Source organism: Panthera leo, chromosome D3 (genome assembly GCF_018350215.1).
Source record: "Panthera leo isolate Ple1 chromosome D3, P.leo_Ple1_pat1.1, whole genome shotgun sequence".
NCBI lineage: Eukaryota > Metazoa > Chordata > Mammalia > Carnivora > Felidae > Panthera > Panthera leo.
Window position 1 is genome coordinate 21,809,023 of NC_056690.1, and position 21,260 is coordinate 21,830,282.

A 21,260-nucleotide genomic window follows, 5' to 3' on the forward strand; every position below is an offset into this window, starting at 1 on the left:
TCTGGCTTTCCCTCATTAACTCTGGCCCTGTGACTGGGAGATGGCAAGTGAGTGGTGTGTAACTGTTGCCTCTGTTCTGTCATCACCAGGAATCATTCAGGTTGAAGCTGCAGGAAAGATGGGTATGCTGGTTTGGTCACTGCAAATCCTCTCCCCTTCACCATTTTTCCCAAGGTGGAGGTAGTTCAAATGAACATCCAGGCAGCCGTTGGCAGGGGCTGGAGACAGGTGTGATTGGTGGTGCTGCAGCAGCAAAAGGGGAGGATGGATGTGCAGAGTGGGCTGGGTCCTTGGGATGCAGGAAGCAGCTCTGAGCAGAGAAAGGCCCCTGGGGATGGTGAGGGAGGGGGGTGGGGTGGGGTGAGGGGAGTGGAGTGGAACTCCTAGAGCTCTAGAAGAAGTTACCAACAGGACTTTCAGCACAAGATTTCAACAACATGTTCTCTGCCTCTAGGAATACCCAGGGTGATCTCTGTCCATGCCTAGACATTGCTCTGTAGTTCTACAAATAAGGGGCACCCTAGAATATCAGTTTTGCCAGGAATTGGAGTCTGTCCTTAAGTTGAACTTAAGGGTATATGGATTTGTACTGTGTCCAGGATCCCACTAGGCAGATAATATCCTGCCCAATGCTTCACATCTCCCATGTGTAGAAGAATAGGTCTTCTCTCAAGCATTTATAGGAAAACACAAGGTGTGGAGGTGACTTGCATTCATTTCTTCCCTTTATGAAGGTGGCACCCAACCCTGCAGGGAGGATATCCAGGCTTATAGGAGTGTACATGCATCAGAGAGTGGAAGTATATGGACCCAAGGGAAGCACTTGGCTGGGAAGTGAGAGTCAGACCTGCTTGAAGGACTGGGTTGCCTCAGGTGGGATGTGCATGTTCTCTGGAGCAGGTTAGTGTCTATATAAGAGGGGATTAGAGTTTGGGTGTGTGTGAGAACTCCTGCTATGGGGAGTCACAGGGTGGGGCCTGAAAGTGGCCAGCAGACCCTCCACATGTACCCTCCTCCTGCTGAGCCAAGCCCCAAGTCACTTTCTCACTCTCCGTATCATCAGTTATGTTAACTGCTTAATTTATTTGGTCTGTTCAACGGCCCATCGTGGGCCCACCACTCCCATGCTTGCTGGGGACAACTGAGGCACAACCAGCCACAAAATGCTGACTTAGGGCTGCTGGGAGCCAGGGCTCAATCCTACAGCAAGCTTGCACACTCCACACATTAAGTATGGTCTATATAGCAGGTAAACTCTGTCCAGAGATGACATCTAATCCCACAATTTATCAGGTCTATGTACAATATTTCACATATCACCCAACAGATACAGCAACAAAATAGTTTTAACATCAACCACTCTCTTGGATCACTCCCCACCACCACCTCCCCCATCCCCAAAACAACCACCACACATTGCAGTAATGTCCCAAACCCATTCCCAATTTGTTAAATATGGTGCAAGCTCACAGGAGGCAAATCTATTTGTGTTGAAGAGTCCCTGGAGCTCTGGAAGCCAAGGTGGAGGGTGCCTCTGGGGCTTTTCAGCACCCATCAGCTGTGTCAGGAAGATACAGCCAGGAGCTAGTGAGCTGGGCCAACCAACAAGGGAGGTAGAAGCCAGAAAGGCCAGCTCAGGGAGTGGTCTCCTCCAGCATCCCAGCTCTGGAGCTCTGCCACCACCTCTTCCTGCCTAGGTTGCTGCCTGGACCAGGCATAGTGAAGAGTGAGCAGTGGTTGCCACAAGGACAAGACCAAGAGACTGCTGAGATTCCCACTCCCTTGGCTTATACACTGAGCCTGTGGCAAGCCACACAATCCTCCAGAACCCATCTAACACTAAGCTATATGTCTTGGGCTTCTGACTGAGGTGCCCACCAGGCTATGAATGACAGCAGCCAGGATATGGGCTTTCTAGAAGACAGGGCCCCTTTCTAGCCCCTAGCCTCTTCCTGCACTTGTGGGTGAGTGCTTGTTGTAGGCAGAAAAGCCCAGGAGCTCTCAGCAAGAGCGGTAGTTTGTGAACATGAGGCGGAAGCTCCCCCTCACACTGATGTGGCCCCTAGGCCTGGGAGATGAGTAGAAACTAGCCTTTCCCTGACTCCTGGCCAGTTCCACCACAAACTAACCCTAACCCTAGGGGGGCGAGGCATGGGGTGGAAGGGGGGTAGCACCACTGTCATTTCACATCCTTGGATAGCCACCTGGCCACCAGTCTCTCTCTCATCCATACTCCCCCTTAAAGTCCTCCTGTATCCAGTGCGACCAGAGACTTCAGAGCCCACAGGCAGGTTCACCCTGGAATCCTGCCCAGCAGGTCCAGGTCACACTGATTAGTGTAAGCAACAGCCTCCCAGAATCACACTGCCAGGGAGCTCCCGAGTGGTCATCAGTAACAGATTCCCCCAGCCCATGGGCCAGGCTTTTCTTTTTCTTTTTTTTCTTTCTTCACAGCTTTCAGGTGAGTGTTGGATTTACAGACAGTAACCAGAACCCCAAACCTGTGATGTGTTTCCTGGTGCTGCACCCGCTGGCCTCCTGGGGAGGTAGTAGGGATGGCTTGTTCTGCTTCTGAATAAGCCGCCAATCCACAGGAAGCCCGGACGGCCCTGCCCACAGCAGAGATGGGGCGCAGAGGGGGCAATGGTGGCTGCAGAACGCCCCCCTGCAGGGGGCTGGGCCAAGGCTAGGGAGGTGAGTCCCGGGTCAGGCCATACTGCATGCTCACAGTGTGGTCCAGCTCTTCCAGCTCTGCAGGCAGTGGGATGCCCAGCTCCCCCAGATACAGGGAGAGAGCCTCAAAGGAGTCCTCCAGTTTTGAGAATGCCGGTCTAGAAAGAAAAGGGGCGAGTCAGAGGCAGGTGAGACACGGACAGGGCCACGGGGTGGTGTGAAAGGCACCCAGGCCTGCATCTCAACCACTTCCTAGTTGTGTGACCTTGGGCAAGCCCCTTAACCTGTGCCTCTGCAGGAAATGGGGATATAATGTTACTGCTATTGTGTAGGGTTGTTGTGAAGATGGGAGATAATACTGTGAAAAGGCTGGACTTGCTCAAAGGGGTAGCTTAAAAAAAGAAAGTCCAGGAGAAAAAAAGCTCCTCTCATGTCTTGGAGAAAATGCAATAATTTTAAGTGCCTTTTTAAAGATTCTTTCCAGTCCTTATACTGTCTTCACATCAATAGATCTGCTCAGGAAAGGACATTTCACAGACTCACCAGCTCTTCCCAAAGGGAAAACAAACACTGGGTTCCCAGTACTATGGAAACAGTTTAGCTGCCCTGGAACCCTAAGACAGCTCAGGCTTACTCCACCTCCTCCATGTTTTTGTTTAACCGTCTTATCACCTTCTCAGCGGGGCCCACTCACTCTCACCACCGTATTTAAAATTACAACTTACAGGTGCCTGGGTGGCTCAGTCAGTTAAGCATCTGACTTCGACTCAGGTCATGATCTCGCAGTTTGTGGTTCAAGCCCCCCATCGGGCTCTCTGCTGTCAGCTCGGAGCCTGGAGCTTGCTTTGGATTCTGTCTTCCTGCTCTCTCTGCCCCTACCCCACTCACGTCTGTTTCTCTCTCAAAAATAAACATTAAAAAATTTTTTAGGGGTGCCTGGGTGGCTCAGTTGGTTAAGTGTCTGACTTCGGCTCAGGCCAATGATCTCGTGGTTTGAGCCCCACGTCGGGCTGTGTGCTGACAGCTCACAGCCTGGAGCCTCCTTCGAATTCTCTGTCTCCCCCCTCTCTGCCCCTCCCATGCTCATGCTCTGTCTCTCTCTCTCGATAATAGATAAACGTTAAAAAAAAAAAAAATTAAAAAAAAAATTTTTTTTTAATTACAACTTTTACCCTACACATCCTCTTTCCTCAGCTCTGCTCTTTTCCCCATACTATTTGTCACTTTCTTTTGTTCAGTGAAGTTTATTCTATCTATTGTTTATCATCTCTTCTTATTAGAATGTGAGTTCTAGGAGAGCAGGCACCTTTGCTTTGTTCACTCCAGTGTTCAGGACAGTGTCTAACACATGGTAGGCACTCAGTCAATATTTTTTGAGTGACTTAAACACAGACATTTAGAATGACTAGGAAAGGATATTAGCAAACAAATACTGTGTAGCTTTACATTTTCTCCTCATGGTCTTACTCTGATGTTAGTGAAGGACTGCAGTCCTTTGGCCCATGAAGGAACAAAATGTAAAGCCTCCCACCAGCAAATCCCAACTCTAAACTGGACCTTGAAAACCATTTTATTTTTTATTAAAAACAATTTTTTTTAATGTATTTATTTTTGAGAAAGAGATAACACGAGAAGGGGAGGAGCAGAGAGAGAGGGAGACACAGAATCTGAAGCAGGCTCCAGGCTCCTAGCTGTCAGCACAGAGCCCGATTGTGGGGCTTGAACCCACAAACTGTGAGATCATGACCTGCGCTTGAAGTCAGACACTTACCCAGGTGCTACCTGGAAATCATTTTAAAATAAAGGTTATGTGCCAACTGGTTATCTTTTTTTAAAAAAATTTTTTTTTTTTTTTTTTAACGTTTATTTATTTTTGAGACAGAAAGAGACAGAGCATGAATGGGGGAGGGTCAGAGAGAGAGGGAGGCACAGAATCTGAAACGGGCTCCAGGCTGTGAGCTGTCAGCCCAGAGCCTGACGCGGGGCTCGAACTCACGGACCGTGAGATCATGACCTGAGCCGAAGTCGGACGCTCAACCGCTCAACCGACTGAGCCACCCAGGCGCCCCGCCAACTGGTTATCTTGAGGGGATGGAGCAGGAGAGTGAGGAGTGCTGGGGAGCACATTGGTTAGTAGATAATAGAAAATGTATACTTCCTGTGCTATATATTTTAGTAATGCTTGAATTTGTTTTTTTTTTTTTTTAAAGAAACAGGATTTTTGAGAGCAGAAAAAAGTATAGATTCTAGTTTTCTAATGTACAAACTTGAAAACAACCAGGGTAATAATGAAAACTATAACCTGAGATAAATAAAGGTCATTTAAAAAATATTTCTTTAAAGGAAAAAATTAGTTAAATGAATAAAGATGCTCACTATAGTAATACCTATTGTAAGGAGAAACTGGAAAAACCTGAATATCTATATTATGTATATTATATGTTCAGACTATATCTTAAGTGAATTTCACATAGTCAACAAAAATGATAAATGGGAAGACTGGGTAGTATATTTTTTGCAGGGCAAAATATAAAACTTCTCTTTGAGGGGTGGCTCAGTCAGTTAAACATCCGACTTCAGCTTAGATCATGATCTCACGATTCATGAGTTTGGTCCCTACCTCAGGCTCCTTCCTGGCAGTGTGGAGCCTGCTTAGGACTCTCTCTCTCTCTGCCCCTCCCCCATTCACCCTTTCTCTTGCTTTCAAAATAAATACATAAACTTAAAAACATTTTTTTCTTTATCTGAGATTATAGCTATATGAAAAAAAATGTATGTGTTTGGAATAGATAGGTGAAGAACACTTATTCTGTTGGAATGGCACAGGTTTGTGTGAATTTTCTTCTGTTAAAATTTCTTTTCATGGCTGTGTCTTTGTTATATCCAGGTCACTCATGACAATGCCTTTGTCCCCCCTACCACCTCACCTGGCACATCAGAGTTGTTAGGGTGGCTTCAGTGGTTGGTATTCTTGAGCTCAAGGCTTTTGCCACCCTTGTGCCTGGGAAGGGCTTGGGGATGGCTGAAGGCTGGGGCAAGCATCCAGGCTTATGTGAGCTGGGGAGAAGGGGTAGGATACCAACCTGCTCTCGGGCTCCAGTTTGCAGCAGATGGCGGCCAGGGGGAAGAAGGCTGGGGGGCAGTCTGTGGGGACAAACTTCTCCCAGAAAAGCTTCACGTTGAGACCAAAGTCCAGTGTTCGGGGCAGGCAATCAGGATCTGCATACACCTGCCCGATGATCTGCAGGTGAGAAGATGGCTGGTCAGGAATGGGCTGTGGTGTGTGCGGCCATAGGGCAGGGGAGAGGGATATTGGTGTATGGACAAGAAGGATGGGCAGAAGAGGGAGGTAAAAACCAAGGTTAGAAAGCTATCCTCCATGCCCAAATTTTGCTAGTCCAGACTTGTCTCTCAGCTGAGAGTCTGGTTACTGAGGAGGGTTTAGAAAAGACTTCTCTGTAGCAAAAGCACAATGTTTCAAATCTGGAGGAGGAGCTTCTATACATCCCACCCTGCCCTGCTGTGTGCCCTTGTGTCTATGTCCCCTGCCAGAGTTCAGGCTCTGTGAAGTGAGGTTCTGGGTCAGATGCATGTCTGAAACTTCTTGGCACCAGCCTCGTGCTTTGCACACAGTATATGCTCAATTGATCTCTATTAAAGAAAATGATTTTAAAAAACCCTCCTTCCATTATTCCAACTGTTCTTGTCTCTCCTCTACCACTCACCATTTTGTAGGAATTACAGAAGGCTCTGAACATATGTGTTTGATTGAGTGCTTTCAGACAGACTGAGCTAAGCTCCTAAGGGGAGGAATCTTTCCAAGACTCAGCCTATACACCTCACAGTGCTTAGAACTGTGCTAGACAGGCTAGCACTTCTTGTGATGGCTACTTCCACTTGTGGGGCTGAGGGCAACAGCACTATCAGGGCCTGGGGAATGGGGATCAGAGTCAAAGGTTACACTGGCCCAACAGCTAAATGGACAGCCTCATGCCTTTCCTAGTGGAGTTCCGAGTCTCACCTGCCCCTTACCGGCTATGCGACTAAGAGCAAGCTGCTGCCCCTTTCTGAGCCTCAGTTTCCTCACCTGAAAAAACCCTGCCCAGTCCTTCTCATGGGACTGATGAGACTCAAATGTGTCAACAGATGTGTGATAACTGCACAACCCTACATTCATGTTGACTTTATGGTGAGCTACTCATCGTTAGGAGAAGCAGTCCCAGTTCTGAGGCAGGGCAGAGCCATTAGGCCTTCTGCCTCAGGCCTGGCCTCTGTGCAGGCCGGAGCTCACCTCGCAGAGAACGATCCCAAAAGAGAAGACATCCACCGTCTCATCGTAGCTCTTTCCTTGGAGAACACAGGAGAGCAGGCTGTTAGGTTTGGTCTCTTATCTGCTCTGCACTGAGTCTGGGGCCAAGCCAGGCCACAGCCAAGAACCAGGGCTAGAAGAGGCTCCATGGGGATGCCTTGAAGGCTTCCCAGGAGAGGTACCATCTGAACATCTTTCCTCAGCCCTGGGTGGGCTGCCTCAGAAAGATCTTATAAAACACACTATCCAAAATGAAACTACATTGGACATTGAAAGAGAAATGGATCAGGGTTCATCTGGACTCTGTCATTAGCTAGCTGTATGTTCCTGGGCAAACCGCTGAACTTCTCTGGGCCACAAGACTCCAAAAAGTGTTGGGGTGCCTGGGTGGTTCAGTCAGTTAAGCACCCGACTCTTGATTTCAGCTCAGGTCATGATCTCACAGTTGTGAGACTGAGCCCCACATCAGGCTCTGCACTGAATGTGGAGCCTGCTTGGGGTTCTCTCTCTCCCTCTCTTGCTCTCTCTCTCAAAATAAACAAACATTAAAAAAAGATCACCAACAGCTTTAAAAAAAAAAAAAAAAAAAAAAAAAAGACTCTAAAAAGGGTTAAACCAGCAGGCCATTTCTGAGACCTCACAACCCTGTATATTTCAAGAATCCCAGCCAGCATCTCTGGCTGGTTTGAGCATTATCCACAAGGGGGCACCATAATTCAGTTCTCAGCAGGGAGAAGAAAAGGCTAAATCTCTTGGCAATAAACAGCTTGAGCTCTCAGCTACACTTGGGGCATAAAAGCCACAGTCAGATCTCACCCTAAGCCCAGGACTTCAGGGAGGAAGGGGTTTATAAGGCCCAGTCTGGCAAGGGATAAAAATCATCCAGCTGTCAGCTCTGGGTACCTGGCCTTCCACTTCACCCAGGACTCTGATGCAAGATGTGGCTCCTAACTCCCCTCTGGCGACATGTCGCCTCCAGTGTCCAGTGTCAGGACTCACCATTCAGCATCTCAGGGGCCATCCAGTAGGGGTTTCCTACCACGGTATAGCGCTTCTTACGGTCATTCTTACGCAAGGTGCGTTTCTTGGTGGTGGCCTTCTCCACTGGGGGCTTCTTCCTCTCTTCAACTATAAGCCGTGACAGCCCAAAGTCTGCCACCACCACGGTCTTGTCCTGGTAGGACAAGGGCCAGATCAGGACTTGGTGAGGACATTCCCAAGAGAAATTGAGAAGGGGAGAAAAGGTATGTAGCAAAGGAGAGTCATAGCTCATGCTCTCTCTGGTAGATAAGGCTCAGTTATTTGTTTTCTAGCAGTCTGGTATCTGCTCCTCAGACTTCCCAGACTTGGGGGTGTTCACAACAGAGCCCCTGCAGCCTGGAGGGGTAAGGCTCTGGGACTTGCAGAGTGGAACTCAGAAGCAGGAAAAGGGATTTTTTTTCCTTTTTTTTTTTTACCCCATCCTGCCAGTTCCCCAAAAGATTTAAGGCATGGCTAGAACCAGGATAAGACAGAAAAGGATAAGGTGTAGGAGTCAGTGGGGGGATTTAGAGGGAGACAAGCTCTTCAAATAGCTACAGGGCAGTCATGTGGAAAAAGGGTTACGATTGTTTAGTGTGGATCTAGAGGGTGGAGCCAGGGCCAGTTAGTGGATACCTGAGAAGCTAGATTCCAAGTTAATCGCAGAAATGACATGCTAACAACCAGAGCTGATGGTTGGTGGGAAAAAACGCTGGTCCCAAACTGGCCACTGTACATTTACTAGCTCTATGGCCTTAGACTGAGGCTTCAAGGTGCCACAGTTGTAGAATAGGGTCCTCAGTGAGCTGCTTTACAGAACTATCGTGGTGAAACCAGGAAAAACAACAGGGCTCTTTGTAGTGTTAAGGAACTTCTGAAGTCCCCTCTAACCAAAGGATTTCAAAGGCTGCTACTGGGAGGAGGTATTATTGTGTCTGCATGTGTTTGAGAGCCCCCAGAAGACAGGGGAGGGCATCAGGTGCAGCAGGAAGGGTAAAACAGGAGTCCTAGTGACACCTGAGGTCTAAAGCAGAAGGACAGTCTCCTTTGTGACAAGACATGAGGGCTGGCCCTGGGGAAGCCCAGAATGGTTGGGACATACCAGCTTGATAAGGCAGTTGTGTGAGTTCAGATCCCGGTGGATGATGCACATGGAGTGTAAATAGGCCTGGAACAGAAGTACGAGCTGAGGCCAATGGCCAGTAATTCAAGCAGATGCAGACCCTGGAACTGGGGGAGCCTGCTCTTCTCCCAGGCCATCCCCACTCAGCTTCAGAACCCAACGTGGACCTTAGGGCAAGGGCCTCCTGCTGTCACCCCCTTGTCCCAACACTAACAGAAAGCCAAAGGCCGCCTGGGCTTCCTCTCTCTCCCTGCTGCCACCTCTTGCCCATCCTTTGGTTCGCTGACCCCAACCCAGTGCTGCTCTAGACCCTCATTGCTCCCTCCCAAAGTCCCCAACTCTACTGGGCCCTGGCCCTTGCATGCCCCCAGCCCCTCTATCCATTTTATGTAGATCCAGGCCACCTGAAGTGAAGGTCCTCAGATGTACTGCTCCAGTCCCCCTCACCACCATCATCACCATAATCTCTGACTTCAGCCACCCTCACTGCCAGTGATCAGAGAAGTGACTTCCTCCTGGCCAGCTGGCTCTGTATTTCTGACATTCTCCTTCCCTGAGACTCAGCACCCTCCTTGTTCTTCTACACTTTAACCTCTCCCTCTTCCTACCCCAATGTTTTCACACAAGTCTTTGCTATTTCCACCCCTAGTCTCCACTCCTGGCTCCTGTCACTCTCTGTAGCCACTTCCTTTTCTTTTCTCTTCCCCAGCAAATGTGGAAGGAGCTACTTCCCTCCTCCCCTGTCCTTTGCAATAATGCTTACATCCCCTAGGCTCCTGGCTCTGCTCACATACCCAGGGAGCTCTTCCTGAATCATGGTAGCTCTTGTGACCTGCCTGCTTGCCTGTCCTTTCCCCAAAGGCTGCCAGAACTTCTCCCACGCTACCTGCTCCTGAGACTCCTGTGTGGCTGCTGTTTCCTTCTAGTCTCCTTGGTGTCAGCCCTTTTTAAAGCCGCCTTCTCTACATACGCTGATGCCCACTAACAGCACATCAGCCTCAGTCGACACTAGGTCTTCCCAAACCTGTTTCCCCAACATCACTGCCTCCCCAGTATCTGGTAAGTGACACCACCATTCTTCTAGGTACCTCAAAAAAAGCACAGCTCTGCTCACAAAACTTCCTTACTTAAACATCTTTTACATCTGTCTAAAAAGATGCTTCCTAAGCATCCTAAGTAAAATCCAGACTCCTTAGCCTGAAATATAGGGACCTTAATGTACCCAAGACCAACACTGTCTTAATGGACACCACATGAAGAGCGGTGATTAAAGCTTCAGGCTTGGGGTCAGACTGACAAGCCCAAGCTCCTCTCTCTTTCTAGCTTTCTAGCATCAGCTTCTCATCTGGAAACCGGGGCTGTCATGAGGAACAAACATATACATGCATGTCAGTCCCTCAGCTCAGTGCCTGGCATACAGAAAGCACTCAGCGACTGTCACTGGTACTACTACTACTATATAACTGGTATCATTCTTTCCCAGGTGAAATAGACTATTACTTCCTCTCTCCTCCCAGGTATTTGCTGCTATCATCACCTCAACCTTGGTGCCTCTCTGCCAAGAGGAACTTTTATCCAATTCTGACCCATCCTTCAGGGCTCAATTAGAACACTTCCCCCTTCTCTGATTTCATAGGCAGTGAGGTTCCCTGCTTGTTCCAAGCTCCTGCAGTGGCTAGACGCTACTAGTTTGCCTCTCCAGTTTTCCCTTGAAGATTTGGAATTCTTTGAGGTAGATTGTGAGCTAAGAAAAACAACTGGGGGCAATTTCAACAGCCCAGAAAGAAGCTCAATAAATAGCTGCTGACTGACCCAGCCCATACAAGCTGCCCAGGATGGGGTCTTTGCCTTCTAGTGCCTGCCTGCAGTCCCTCCCCATCACCACCTCACCACCACTCCCACACCTGGCAGGGCTGTTGGCAGAACTCACCATTCCAGATGCGATGCCTTTGGCAAATCTGACCTTCTGCTGCCAGGGGAATGGGTCCTATGGGAAGGGGGAATGCCCATCAGAGGCTGTTAGGACCTGTCCCATTTGTGGTCCAGGCCCCATGGGTCAATATCGTCTGCCAGTGAACCCTCCCTGCCTGTGCCCAATCACGCTCAGCATGCCCCTTTGTAGGCAAAGCAGCGAGGGTGGTGTGCTCACCACACTGCGCAGAAAGTCCTTCAGCGTGCCCCCTTCAATGTACTCTGTCAGCAGGTTCAGCTTCTTGTCCTTGTACAGCACACCAATGAACTTGAGCACATTGGGGTGGTCCAGGCTGCGCATCACCTTCACCTGGGGGTGACAAGGCCGAGGAAGGTGGATGGTTACTTTCCACTATGTCTTCCTCACCCCTTCCCTCCAAGGAGTCAGTCTGATAACTGTTACCTGCATCTCCTACCTCCAGTCTTATGTGATGGGGCAGGACACCTCCACATGGATAGGGATGCCTCACAGGCCTCACCCTGGGATGCTGCCTTTCTAGGAATTGTACTGGGGGGAACTAGAATGGGAGGGTCCAGGAGTGAAACAAAGGCCTGGAGGGCAATACCTGAACCACAGGAGTACCAACCAAAGGAATGGAACAACTTGGGAGAGGTGGTAAAAAATGTGTAAATGCTCAAGAGATGGCAATTCTCTGGAAGGCCCCACTCCAGGCTCCCTTAGCAGGGTGTTCAGGTGGTGAGTATAATATCTAGTTGTCCTAAATTGGCCTGTTTTCTTGTCCATAATCCCCACTAACTGTAAGCTCCTCTGAACCACATCTCGTTTGTTACTGTATCCCTTGTACCCAGATCATGCTGTCTTTAGTAAATGTTTATTGAATAGGTCATTATGCTGTAATTTAGAAGGGGCAGGATATTCCTCTACCGCTATTTTCGGCCCAGCTTTTAAGAAAGTGATTCTATAAAAAAAAATTGTTTACATAAAAAAAAAAAAAAGAAAAAAAAAAAAGAAAGTGATTCTAAAATAAGTTTCCACCTAGGGGTGCCTGGGTGGCTCAGTTGGTTAAGCGTTGACTTTGGCTCAGGTCATGATCTCATGGTTCGTGGTTCAAGCCCCACATCAGGCTCTGTGCTAATCGCTCAGAGCCTGGAGCCTGCTTTGGGTTCCGTGTCTCCCTCTCTCTTTGCCACTCCCATGCTTGCACTCTGTCTCCTCTATCGAAAAGAAACATTAGGGGTGCCTGGGTGGCTCAGTTGGTTAAGTGTCCAACTCGACTTAGGTCATGATCTCATGGTTTGTGGGTTTTAGCCCCACATCAGGCTCTGTGCTGACAGCTCAGAACCTAGAGCCTGCTTCAGATTCTGTGTCTCCCTCTCTCTGCCCCTTCCCTCACACATTCTTTCTCTCTCTCTCTCCCTCCCTCTCAAAAATAAACATTTAAAAAAATTAAAATAAACATTAATTTTTTTTAACATTTATTTATTTTTGAGACAGAGAGAGACAGAGCATGAACGGGGGAGGGGCAGAGAGAGAGGGAGACACAGAATCGGAAGCAGGCTCCAGGCCATCAGCCCAGAGCCTGACGCGGGGCTCGAACTCACGGACCGCAACATCGTGACCTGAGCCGAAGTCGGACGCTCAACCGACTGAGCCACCCAGGTGCCCCACATTAATTTTTTTTAAAAAAGTAACAAAATAAAACAAGTTTCCTCCTGAAACCGTTATTTAGTAAGATCTACCCTCTTCCAAGAGTGACACCACACTCCTAACCCCTACCCCACCTTTTTACCTCAGTCAGAAAAGTCTTCTGTGTTTCCTCATCACACCGAATTAACTCCTTCATGACCATCACTTTGCCCGTGGCTTTGTGTGTTACCTAGTTACAAGGAGGACAACTATTAGTGGTGCAGAGTTCCGGGGAAATATGTGAAAATATATGCAACTGGCCATCCCATCCCTTGGAAGACATACTGAGCCAGATGAGACTGACAGAATTCATGTGTAGAAGACACAGCATGAGGCAACAGGGGCCTCAAAGGGGAGCGTACCCTCTTTGGAGAACGGGGCATGCATAGAGGGGAGGCAAGAATGCAGAAAAGGGAAGTGAGGAGGCAGGAAGGGACACTGCCAAGCCAAGCAGGGACTCTGGTTATCTGACAAAGGAGTGAGTCCCTTGGGTGAACAGAAGTCTGGGGACAGTAGGGGTCAGTGCCACAGACATGCACCAGGGAACTAGGTGGGTCAGGGTGAGCTCTCCAGCCCCAATGCCTTGAAAGCTGAGACACATGGCTTACCTGACCCCCCCTCCCAGCTCTCAGCAGAGGAGGAGGAGAGAAAGAGAGAGAGGTTAGTCCCTAAGACTATTCATCAGGGAGGCAGGAGCCACTCCCCTGTGTGCTCCCTGCAGTATACCCAACACTCAGGCCTCTGGGTACCTAAAAACATCACTGCCTGGAGATGGCAGGGCCATGGGCAACAACTCATCCCAACCTGGGTCTCCAGGTCCACCAAGCTCACTACAACAGCAATGCTGCCCTTAGGTGGCCTGGGAGGGCAGGAGTGTAGCCCTCACACCATCACCTGCAGCAAGGAAGGGGGCCTGGTGTCCTGCAGGGTATGTATGGGGTGAGACCATGTGGTAAGAGCTCCCCAAAAGAAGGTGAGAGAAGGGTAGGGGTCCGAGAAGCAGACCAGCTGCTGCCTGTGCTCACCTTGATGGCCTGTCCAAAGAAGCCCTTCCCCAGGATCTCCCCGTGGATCAGGTCACATGGCCGGAAGATCTGCTGTGAGTAGCTGCTGGAACAGCGGAGGGATTCTGAGCGGCTGATGTCACGGCTAAAGAGCAGGGGCTCCTTTGGGGAGCTGGGGCCAGGGGACTTGGAGATGCTGTTACTGCGCCTGAAGATAAGGAAAGATGAGGGTAGGGATAGGGTAGTCCTCAGAGACTTGCCAGAAAAACCATGGAGGTAGAAACCCCAAAGCTACCTTACCACCCTATCCATCCCAATTTCTGTAGTTCAGGTACTATGATGAGGGGAAGGAACTCTTATGTCAGACAGACATGCCATTTTGGGGCTACAAACATCAGTAGTTTATTTAAGTACAATAAAACCACATTCAAAGCAGGAACCCTATAGTGCTCAATATAGGACAGCACTGTAGGATGGTAACCCACCACTTTACATGCCTGCTTGATTCAAGGTACGGAATTGGGTTAGAGTGGTAGCCTACCACCATCCAAAAAATGACCAAATGGGATTCTGGCTATTTTGCTCATTTTGTACCTGTCTATACTTCCTGAAATTTAAAATAATAAGCATGTATGATTTTTACAGCAATAAAACCAGTGTATTTACATTTTTAAAAGCAGCCAGTAATAATAATGGTTGATAACTGTTACCGACTTCCTGAAGGACAAGAAAGGTTGAAGTCCACAGCACTGCAGGTGAATTACAACCCTGCAAACTTCCCTCCAGCACATCTTCCTATTTCATTTGGGCTACCCAGAAAGGACCACACACAGGCTTCTCAACTCTTGCTCTTTTGCTCTGCCTTCCACCAACTGTGCCCACAGAAGCACACAAGGTGTGCTGCTTTCTGCAGTATGGCCCTCCAGAGATCTAAGCAGTCCCTAGCCACCCCACATCTTCCTGCTTCCAAGCCATGTTCTCAGGCCTTCTCTGCCCTCTGGCACCTCACCTCTACCAGCTCACGCGTTCTGAGGCCACAAAGACAGCCAGAAGTGCATGCCCAGAAATCTGTGGGGAGGGCCCTGTTTCCAACAGGTGCCAGTCAAGGGCCCTGAGTGATTCAGTCTGTTTGATCAGGAGGGCGGATAAAGACCTGACTCCTAATGATACTAACAACACCTCACATTGAGTTAGTGCTGACCCTGTGATGTCACTGTGCCACTTTGCATTCTTTCCACACTGAATCCTTACATAAAGGATTGTCCTTACATAAAAGACAGCCACCTTTGTCTTAGAACTCCACTTTATAGATGCAGAAACAGAGGCTTAGAGACATGAAGTGATGTGTGAAGGGAGGGAGCTCAGCTCAAAAGCATGGTATGGGTGTGTCTGCCTGGAGAGCCACTGCTTCAGACTCCTGTTCTTTCAGTCTCCCTATTTGGCACCTGTATCCAGGGTGATTGCTCCCTCCCCATGGACTTGGAACTATGAGGTTTTGATTGTTGGTCCCTCAAATCTAAAACAGCTTGCATCCATCTCTTGCTTTACAGTTTTCAGTGTTCTTACTTCCACTTATTAATTCTTTCTGTGCCCCAACTCCAGCCTCTGAACCCCATGCTTTCCCCATGGGCCATGCTGTCCTTTGGGGGTCAGCGTTTCTGCCTCCTGAGTTCAGCTCAGAAGTTCAGTGGACAGAGCCGACTCTCTGGTTTCTAACAAAACCTGGCAGACAGCTGGGTCAGATCATGTACAGGCCCTGGCTGTGAACTGTGATCCCTATGGGGAGAGCTGGGTCAGCACAATCCTCATGGCCCATCTCTGGCCAGCGGGTTTCCTTCCTAACTCTGCTGGCCTCCCAAAGTCAGCTCAGCCTCATCTGAAGGATAGGCATTGGTCAGCATGGAATCAGGGTGGGAGGCAGCACCTCAGAGAGCGTCTCCTTAGTGTTCCTTCCAAATTCTCCTTGGTGTCCAGGGTGTTGAGAGTAGGGGAGTGTCCGGCATTCTGCATGTGGGGAGAGAGCCGTGCATCCAGTCGCAGCTGGTCCAGGCGCTGGGAGACGGGGTCATGTTCAATCAAGAGCTGAAGTGTCTGGCTTGTCTTGCTAATCGCATCCTCTACCTGTAGCCAAAAGCAGTGTAAGGCTGGCTCCCACAGGCTGTCCCATCCTAGGCCACCCACCGTCAGCCCACATGATCTTAGCACAGTATGGCCAATGCTCAAGTTGGCTAATGGTGGCCTCTAGCTGCCAGTAGCCCCAGTGCCCTCTCACTGGCATCCTGTCAGATATCCCATCTGTCAGGCCATCCCTGCTGCCCTGAGAATGTGCCAGGCTGACACAGGTCATCAGTGGTCACAGGCTCAGTGGCAAGACAAAGAGATAGACTGGGGGTGGAGAAAGGTCCACAGCTTGATCTCCCAGAAGGTCTATACCATGTTCCACCCCCACAAGACAGACTGGACACACACTGTACCTCTTCCACTCGGAGTGTGCGGACAGGGGTCCCATTGATCTCCAGGATGCGGTCCCCGGGGTGGATGGCATTGCGGTTGTTGGGACTGATGTGCATCCGGTTGACCCTGGGCCAGACAAGAGTTGAGGCAGGAAGAAGGCATCCTAAAATTGTGCTTGACCAATTTTACTTGTATAGGAAGGTTCACCATGCCCCAGGCCCCTACATGCCTGCAAGGCCCAGACAGCTCACAGGGGAAATGCAACACCCTTTACAAGGTGCCTCATCTCAGTGAAGGGCACCCCCACTCACCCAATGGCCTAAGCCAGAGCCTTGGATGGTATCTCCCCTATCCGGAGTTCTCTCACTGCTCCACAACCCTTACCATCTTTGAGAATCCTGCCTTCACTTCATCATCATAGTTACCAACATCTCTCACCTGGATCTTTCAATAGAACTGGTCCCTGGTCTCTACATCTGTTCTAGATTTCAGCTCAGGTCACAATCCCAGGGTCATGGGATTGAGCCCTGTGTCAGTGTGGAGCCTGTTTAAGATTCTCTCTCTCCCTCTCTGCCCCTCTCTCACAGCTTGCACATGCCCTCTCTTTCTAAAAAGAACCTCTGGTCTAGACAGATATCTCAATGAACTAAAGAAGCTCAATCACCTCTGTTCTTCAAAAAAACTACCCATCACCAACACCATTGCTGATGTTTAAGTTTTTATTAACACCACCCTCTACATTTCCAGGCTTGCTCCTCTTCCATCCAACATCCATGCCAGCAATCCCTCTAGAACGCTAACTTGGTTGTATCACCTTGTTGCTTATCCCTTAAAAGACCTGCTGAGTGTTCATAATCCAGGCCCTACATAACTTAATAGCCCCCTTTTCTGGCTATTTCCAACCACCTAATTTACACCAGACACAATCATAGACTCCCACCTCTGCCCTGAACACAATTCCCTCCCATCTTCATCTAATGAGGTTTTAGTGCAGATCTCAACTCTTGGTGACTTCCCCAACCTTAATACCTCTCACCTGTACTGCAAGCACCTAGTAAGTGCACAATCGCTATTTATAGGGCTGGCAGCCATAAATTCCTCATTACTGGTATTAGATGAACACAGGCTCTTTCCCCATCTGGTCTCTGGCCTGGACCTAGGATGAAGTCTTAACCTCTTTCTCCTCCATCCTCCATTCACTCAACCAACAGAACGGTAATCATTGAACATATACTACATGCCAGACACAGTTCCAGGACCTGGACATACAGTACTGAACAAGATTAAGTTCCAGAAGAAACTCGTTGGGAGGACAGATGATAAACTAATACTCATAATCAAGCCAGATAATTTCAAAGAACAAACGTTATCTGAAACTTGACACATGAAAGGTGAGCGGTTCTGTCATTAAGTATCTTGTGGGAAGCAGCCTAGGCAGAAGGAAGAGTAAGTGCCAAGGCCCAGGTGCAGTTACAGCACAGTGAGCTCCAGGACAAAGATATGAGATGTGGGTGAAGAGAACTCTGCACCCCTTGAGGCCCATCTATGGACTCTGTGTAAGGACTCCTGCTCCTGGGGTTCTCAAAATACTCACTCTTTTACTTGCACAGTGGTGGCATAGTTGGAGCAGGCACTTTCCACAGACACAGAGAAGCCCCGTCTGCCCTCCGTGGTGGCTGGCATGGAGATGTGTGTGACAGAGTAGGGCAGCTGGTCCTGAACAGACTCCGTGGAGAGTCTCTCAAACATGGGTGCCAGCACCACCTCATTGTGGCACTTCCCACTAGCAAGAGGAACATAAAGGTCGTTAAGATCCTGGAGCCCCACCTGGAAGCCCCCAGTAACCACTGTACCATGTGGCTTCAAGCAATAGTACCCACAATCCCACTATTACCATCCTTGCCAAGATTCCAGTTGGTTGCTCAGAAAGAAGAGCCCAGGGTCTCTGGGGTAGGCTGGAAGTGGGGGTGAGATGGCCTGGGTTCTCTTCACTCTGCCTTTGATTCACAGTGAGAACCCAGCCCTCTTCTCCATTTTGGGCCTCAGCCTGACTTCTTTGCCAACTGAGGCAATTGCGCAAATGAACTCTAAGAGGCCTTTCTTTTAATTTTCTGGGATCCTTCTCTGAGAGCACCTTCTGAGCCATTCTCTCCCTCTGGGAAGACTGCAGCACAAAGTGTCATTATTCTCATGGTCGGTAAGGACAGAGGGCAGAGAGATGTTACTTGTCTTGCTTACAGATTACAGAGCTGGTTATAGGCATTGCTGGGATAGGAATCCAGTGCTCTGATATCCCAGTACTGTTTCTGCCCCAACTCGCACTGCCATCTGTTCCTCTCTCTTGACTGCTCTTGTAGGGGAGAGGGACACCATCTTACCAGTAAAGGGTGGCATGCTGCACCAGAGCATATGCATCCCCATCCTCGATGATCACCTTGCAGCTCATACAGGCAAAGCACTCTGGGTGGTACTTGAACTCCCCGGCCACCTGTGAGCAGGTGGGGAGAAGGGTAGACAGATGACAGATGGAGGAAGTGAGCTGTCACTGTTGCTGGAGAGTAGGGGTGGGTGAGTGACCTCTTAACTGACTGAGACACCCAGGCGCCCCTAGAGAGACCTCTAATTAAGGATCTATAGGTCCTTTGCACAACTCTGCCCCAGAGCTTCCAGAGGACAAGTCAGATTGGTGCCTCTCTGTCATTTCTGAGATTACAAAAAACTGTTTTGGTCCTAGCCAAGTCCCCAGAAGTCATCATCCTCACTAGAAAGACACATAGTTCCTCTAACACAGAGTTGGCAAATCCATGATTGGGCTTAAAGTCCTTTTCTGAAGCAGGTAGTGGAGGTGGAACCTCTCTCTACCAGCCCATTCCAGGGTCTCCTTTTCAGATTCCCTCTACACAACTTGGGTGTATTCTCCTCTCAACCTGTAATGCTCTCCTTCAAGGACTTTATCCATTGAATTAAGTCTCTGCCCTGCCCGCCCACCCACCCATTCCCAATATTGGACTGTTGAGTTTTTTTTTTTTTTTTACCTTAAAAAAAATGTTTATTTATTTATTTTGAGAGAGAGAGACAGAGAGAGCACACATGCTGGGGAGGGGCAGAGAGACAGAGGGAGACAGGAGAATCCCAAGCAGGCTCTGTGCTTAATAGCACAGAGCCTGATGCAGGGCTCGAACCCACAAACCATGAGATCATGACCTGAGCCGAAATCAACAGTTGGACACTCAACCTATTGAGCTACCCAGGTGCCCCTGGACTGTTAAGTTTTTAAGGGAAGGATACTACCTGGCACTTAATTGGTACTCAACAAACATCTGTTAAGTGATTGAAGAAATAAAAGGGGAGGCCTTGGCTGATGGAAGAGTAGAAGATGAAAGGCCATGGGAAACCAGAGGAGCTGTCAATGGACTCTGATGACCGAGAGGGACTCACTCACCATGACAGGCCCTGTCATCAGCAGAGAACACCCATGGCAGAACTCCCCAAACTTCCCCCAGTAGTCCTTGTGGCAATAAAGCTTCCCATCCTTCTCATAGTACCAGTTGGTGAGGGAATCCTGGCATTCTGAGCACCTGAAAGGCAAGACAAGAAAAAATTGTTGTGGATCCCTGGAACCAGGCTACATAGGCTGCCTCTGGCTCCCAGGTCTAACAACAAAATGGACAGACCTTTCCTTGATCCAAAGCCAAGATGGAGGAAAGTTACAGTTTACTGCCATCTCCCCAAAGGAAGCTGATTCAGAATAAAGAAGATCCCAGAAACCAGTTCTGTATTGTCTGCCTAACCTGGTAGACCAGTGTCTGTTTATTAATTTTTTTAACATTTTTGTGTCTTGAAGCCCTCAGAGAATCTAGTAAGAATCAAGAAGCCGCTCTTGCAAGAAGGCATGTACAAGGAAAATGTACATATTATTTAGGTATGGGTGTGTGTGTGTAGGTCTGAAGCCTAGTCATGGCCCCAGCTAAGAACCTCTGTTCTAGATTTCAGCTCAGGTCACAATCCCAGGGTCATGGGATTGAGCCCTGTGTCAGTGTGGAGCCTGTTTAAGATTCTCTCTCTCCCTCTCTGCCCCTTTCTCACAGCTTGCACATGCCCTCTCTCTCTAAAAAGAACCTCTGGTCTAGACAGATATCTCAATGAACTAAAGAAGCTCAATCACCTCTGTTCTTCAAAAAAACTACCCATCACCAACACCATTGCTGATGTTTAAGTTTTTATTAACATCATTAACATGTAGCATTCTTGTGAAAAAATTATGCTAAGCATTAAGAAACAATCAGGCAAATCCAGAATGTGGGTCATTCTAAGACTACTGTTCTTGACTCTTCCAAAAAGTTAATGTCATGGGGAAAAAAAGGTACAGGGATTAAAAAAGCCTAGAGACACAGCAACCAAATGCAGCACCTAAACCTTGGATTCAATTCTGGATTGAAAAAGAAAGCAGCTATGAGTGTCATTTTTGGAACTGAGGAAACTTGAATTTGGGCTATATATTAGATTATACTGTGAAATTACTATCCATTTTCTTAGATGTAATAATGATACCTTGGTTAGATAGAAGAATTCTTAGAAGAAACATATTAGAGTAACTAAGAGTGAAAGTCAAGATATCTACAACTTACTTTTACATAGTTCAGCAAAAAATAAAATACATCATGTGTGTACATAAAGAGAAAGTGGCTTAAAGTTAAGTCTGGGTGAAGGATATATATGGGTGTTCTTGGAACATTTCCTTCAACTCTTCTAAGTATTTGAAATTTTTCAAAATAAAATAATGGGGGGTAAACAAAATTCCACTAGCACTGTGCAAGATATACATGTTAGACTCCACAGCTCCTTTCCCCTCCAATTACCTGGTTGTAAAGCTCCACCCCTCAGTCAGGCTGGGTGTGTTTTCAGACCAAGTTTGCACAAGATAAGCATTTCTGAACCTCTCCTCATTTCTGAACCTCCCAGCACCCAGAGCTAAGGGCTCCCTGCCCTTGTGAGCCCATGCCACCTCTTTCTTTCCAGTGAAGACTCTATTCTTGTTGTCAAGGCTTCACACCACCC

The 21,260-nt window shown here is 48.5% G+C and overlaps 1 protein-coding gene across 4 annotated transcripts in view; it reads right to left on the reverse strand.

Annotated features, from left to right (window-relative positions):
* Positions 1 to 1,059: 1,059 nt before the first annotated feature.
* LIMK2 (LIM domain kinase 2) overlaps positions 1,060 to 21,260 on the reverse strand; it is a 59,531-nt gene continuing 39,330 nt past the window's right edge. For 3 of the 4 annotated variants that reach the window (XM_042910094.1, XM_042910096.1, XM_042910095.1), the window contains 14 exons: positions 19,645 to 19,780; positions 18,581 to 18,690; positions 17,797 to 17,985; positions 16,223 to 16,328; positions 15,673 to 15,869; positions 13,770 to 13,956; positions 12,848 to 12,934; positions 11,275 to 11,406; positions 11,056 to 11,112; positions 9,105 to 9,170; positions 7,982 to 8,156; positions 6,965 to 7,020; positions 5,757 to 5,914; positions 1,060 to 2,831 (listed from right to left, as the gene is read on the reverse strand). In XM_042910094.1, the coding sequence (XP_042766028.1) occupies positions 2,687 to 2,831; positions 5,757 to 5,914; positions 6,965 to 7,020; positions 7,982 to 8,156; positions 9,105 to 9,170; positions 11,056 to 11,112; positions 11,275 to 11,406; positions 12,848 to 12,934; positions 13,770 to 13,956; positions 15,673 to 15,869; positions 16,223 to 16,328; positions 17,797 to 17,985; positions 18,581 to 18,690; positions 19,645 to 19,780 (1,801 nt within the window). In that variant the 3' untranslated portion in view covers positions 1,060 to 2,686. Of the gene's footprint in view, positions 2,832 to 5,756; positions 5,915 to 6,964; positions 7,021 to 7,981; positions 8,157 to 9,104; positions 9,171 to 11,055; positions 11,113 to 11,274; positions 11,407 to 12,847; positions 12,935 to 13,769; positions 13,957 to 15,672; positions 15,870 to 16,222; positions 16,329 to 17,796; positions 17,986 to 18,580; positions 18,691 to 19,644; positions 19,781 to 21,260 lie in introns of those variants that run through there. The other variant, XM_042910097.1, reaches the window with a different exon arrangement.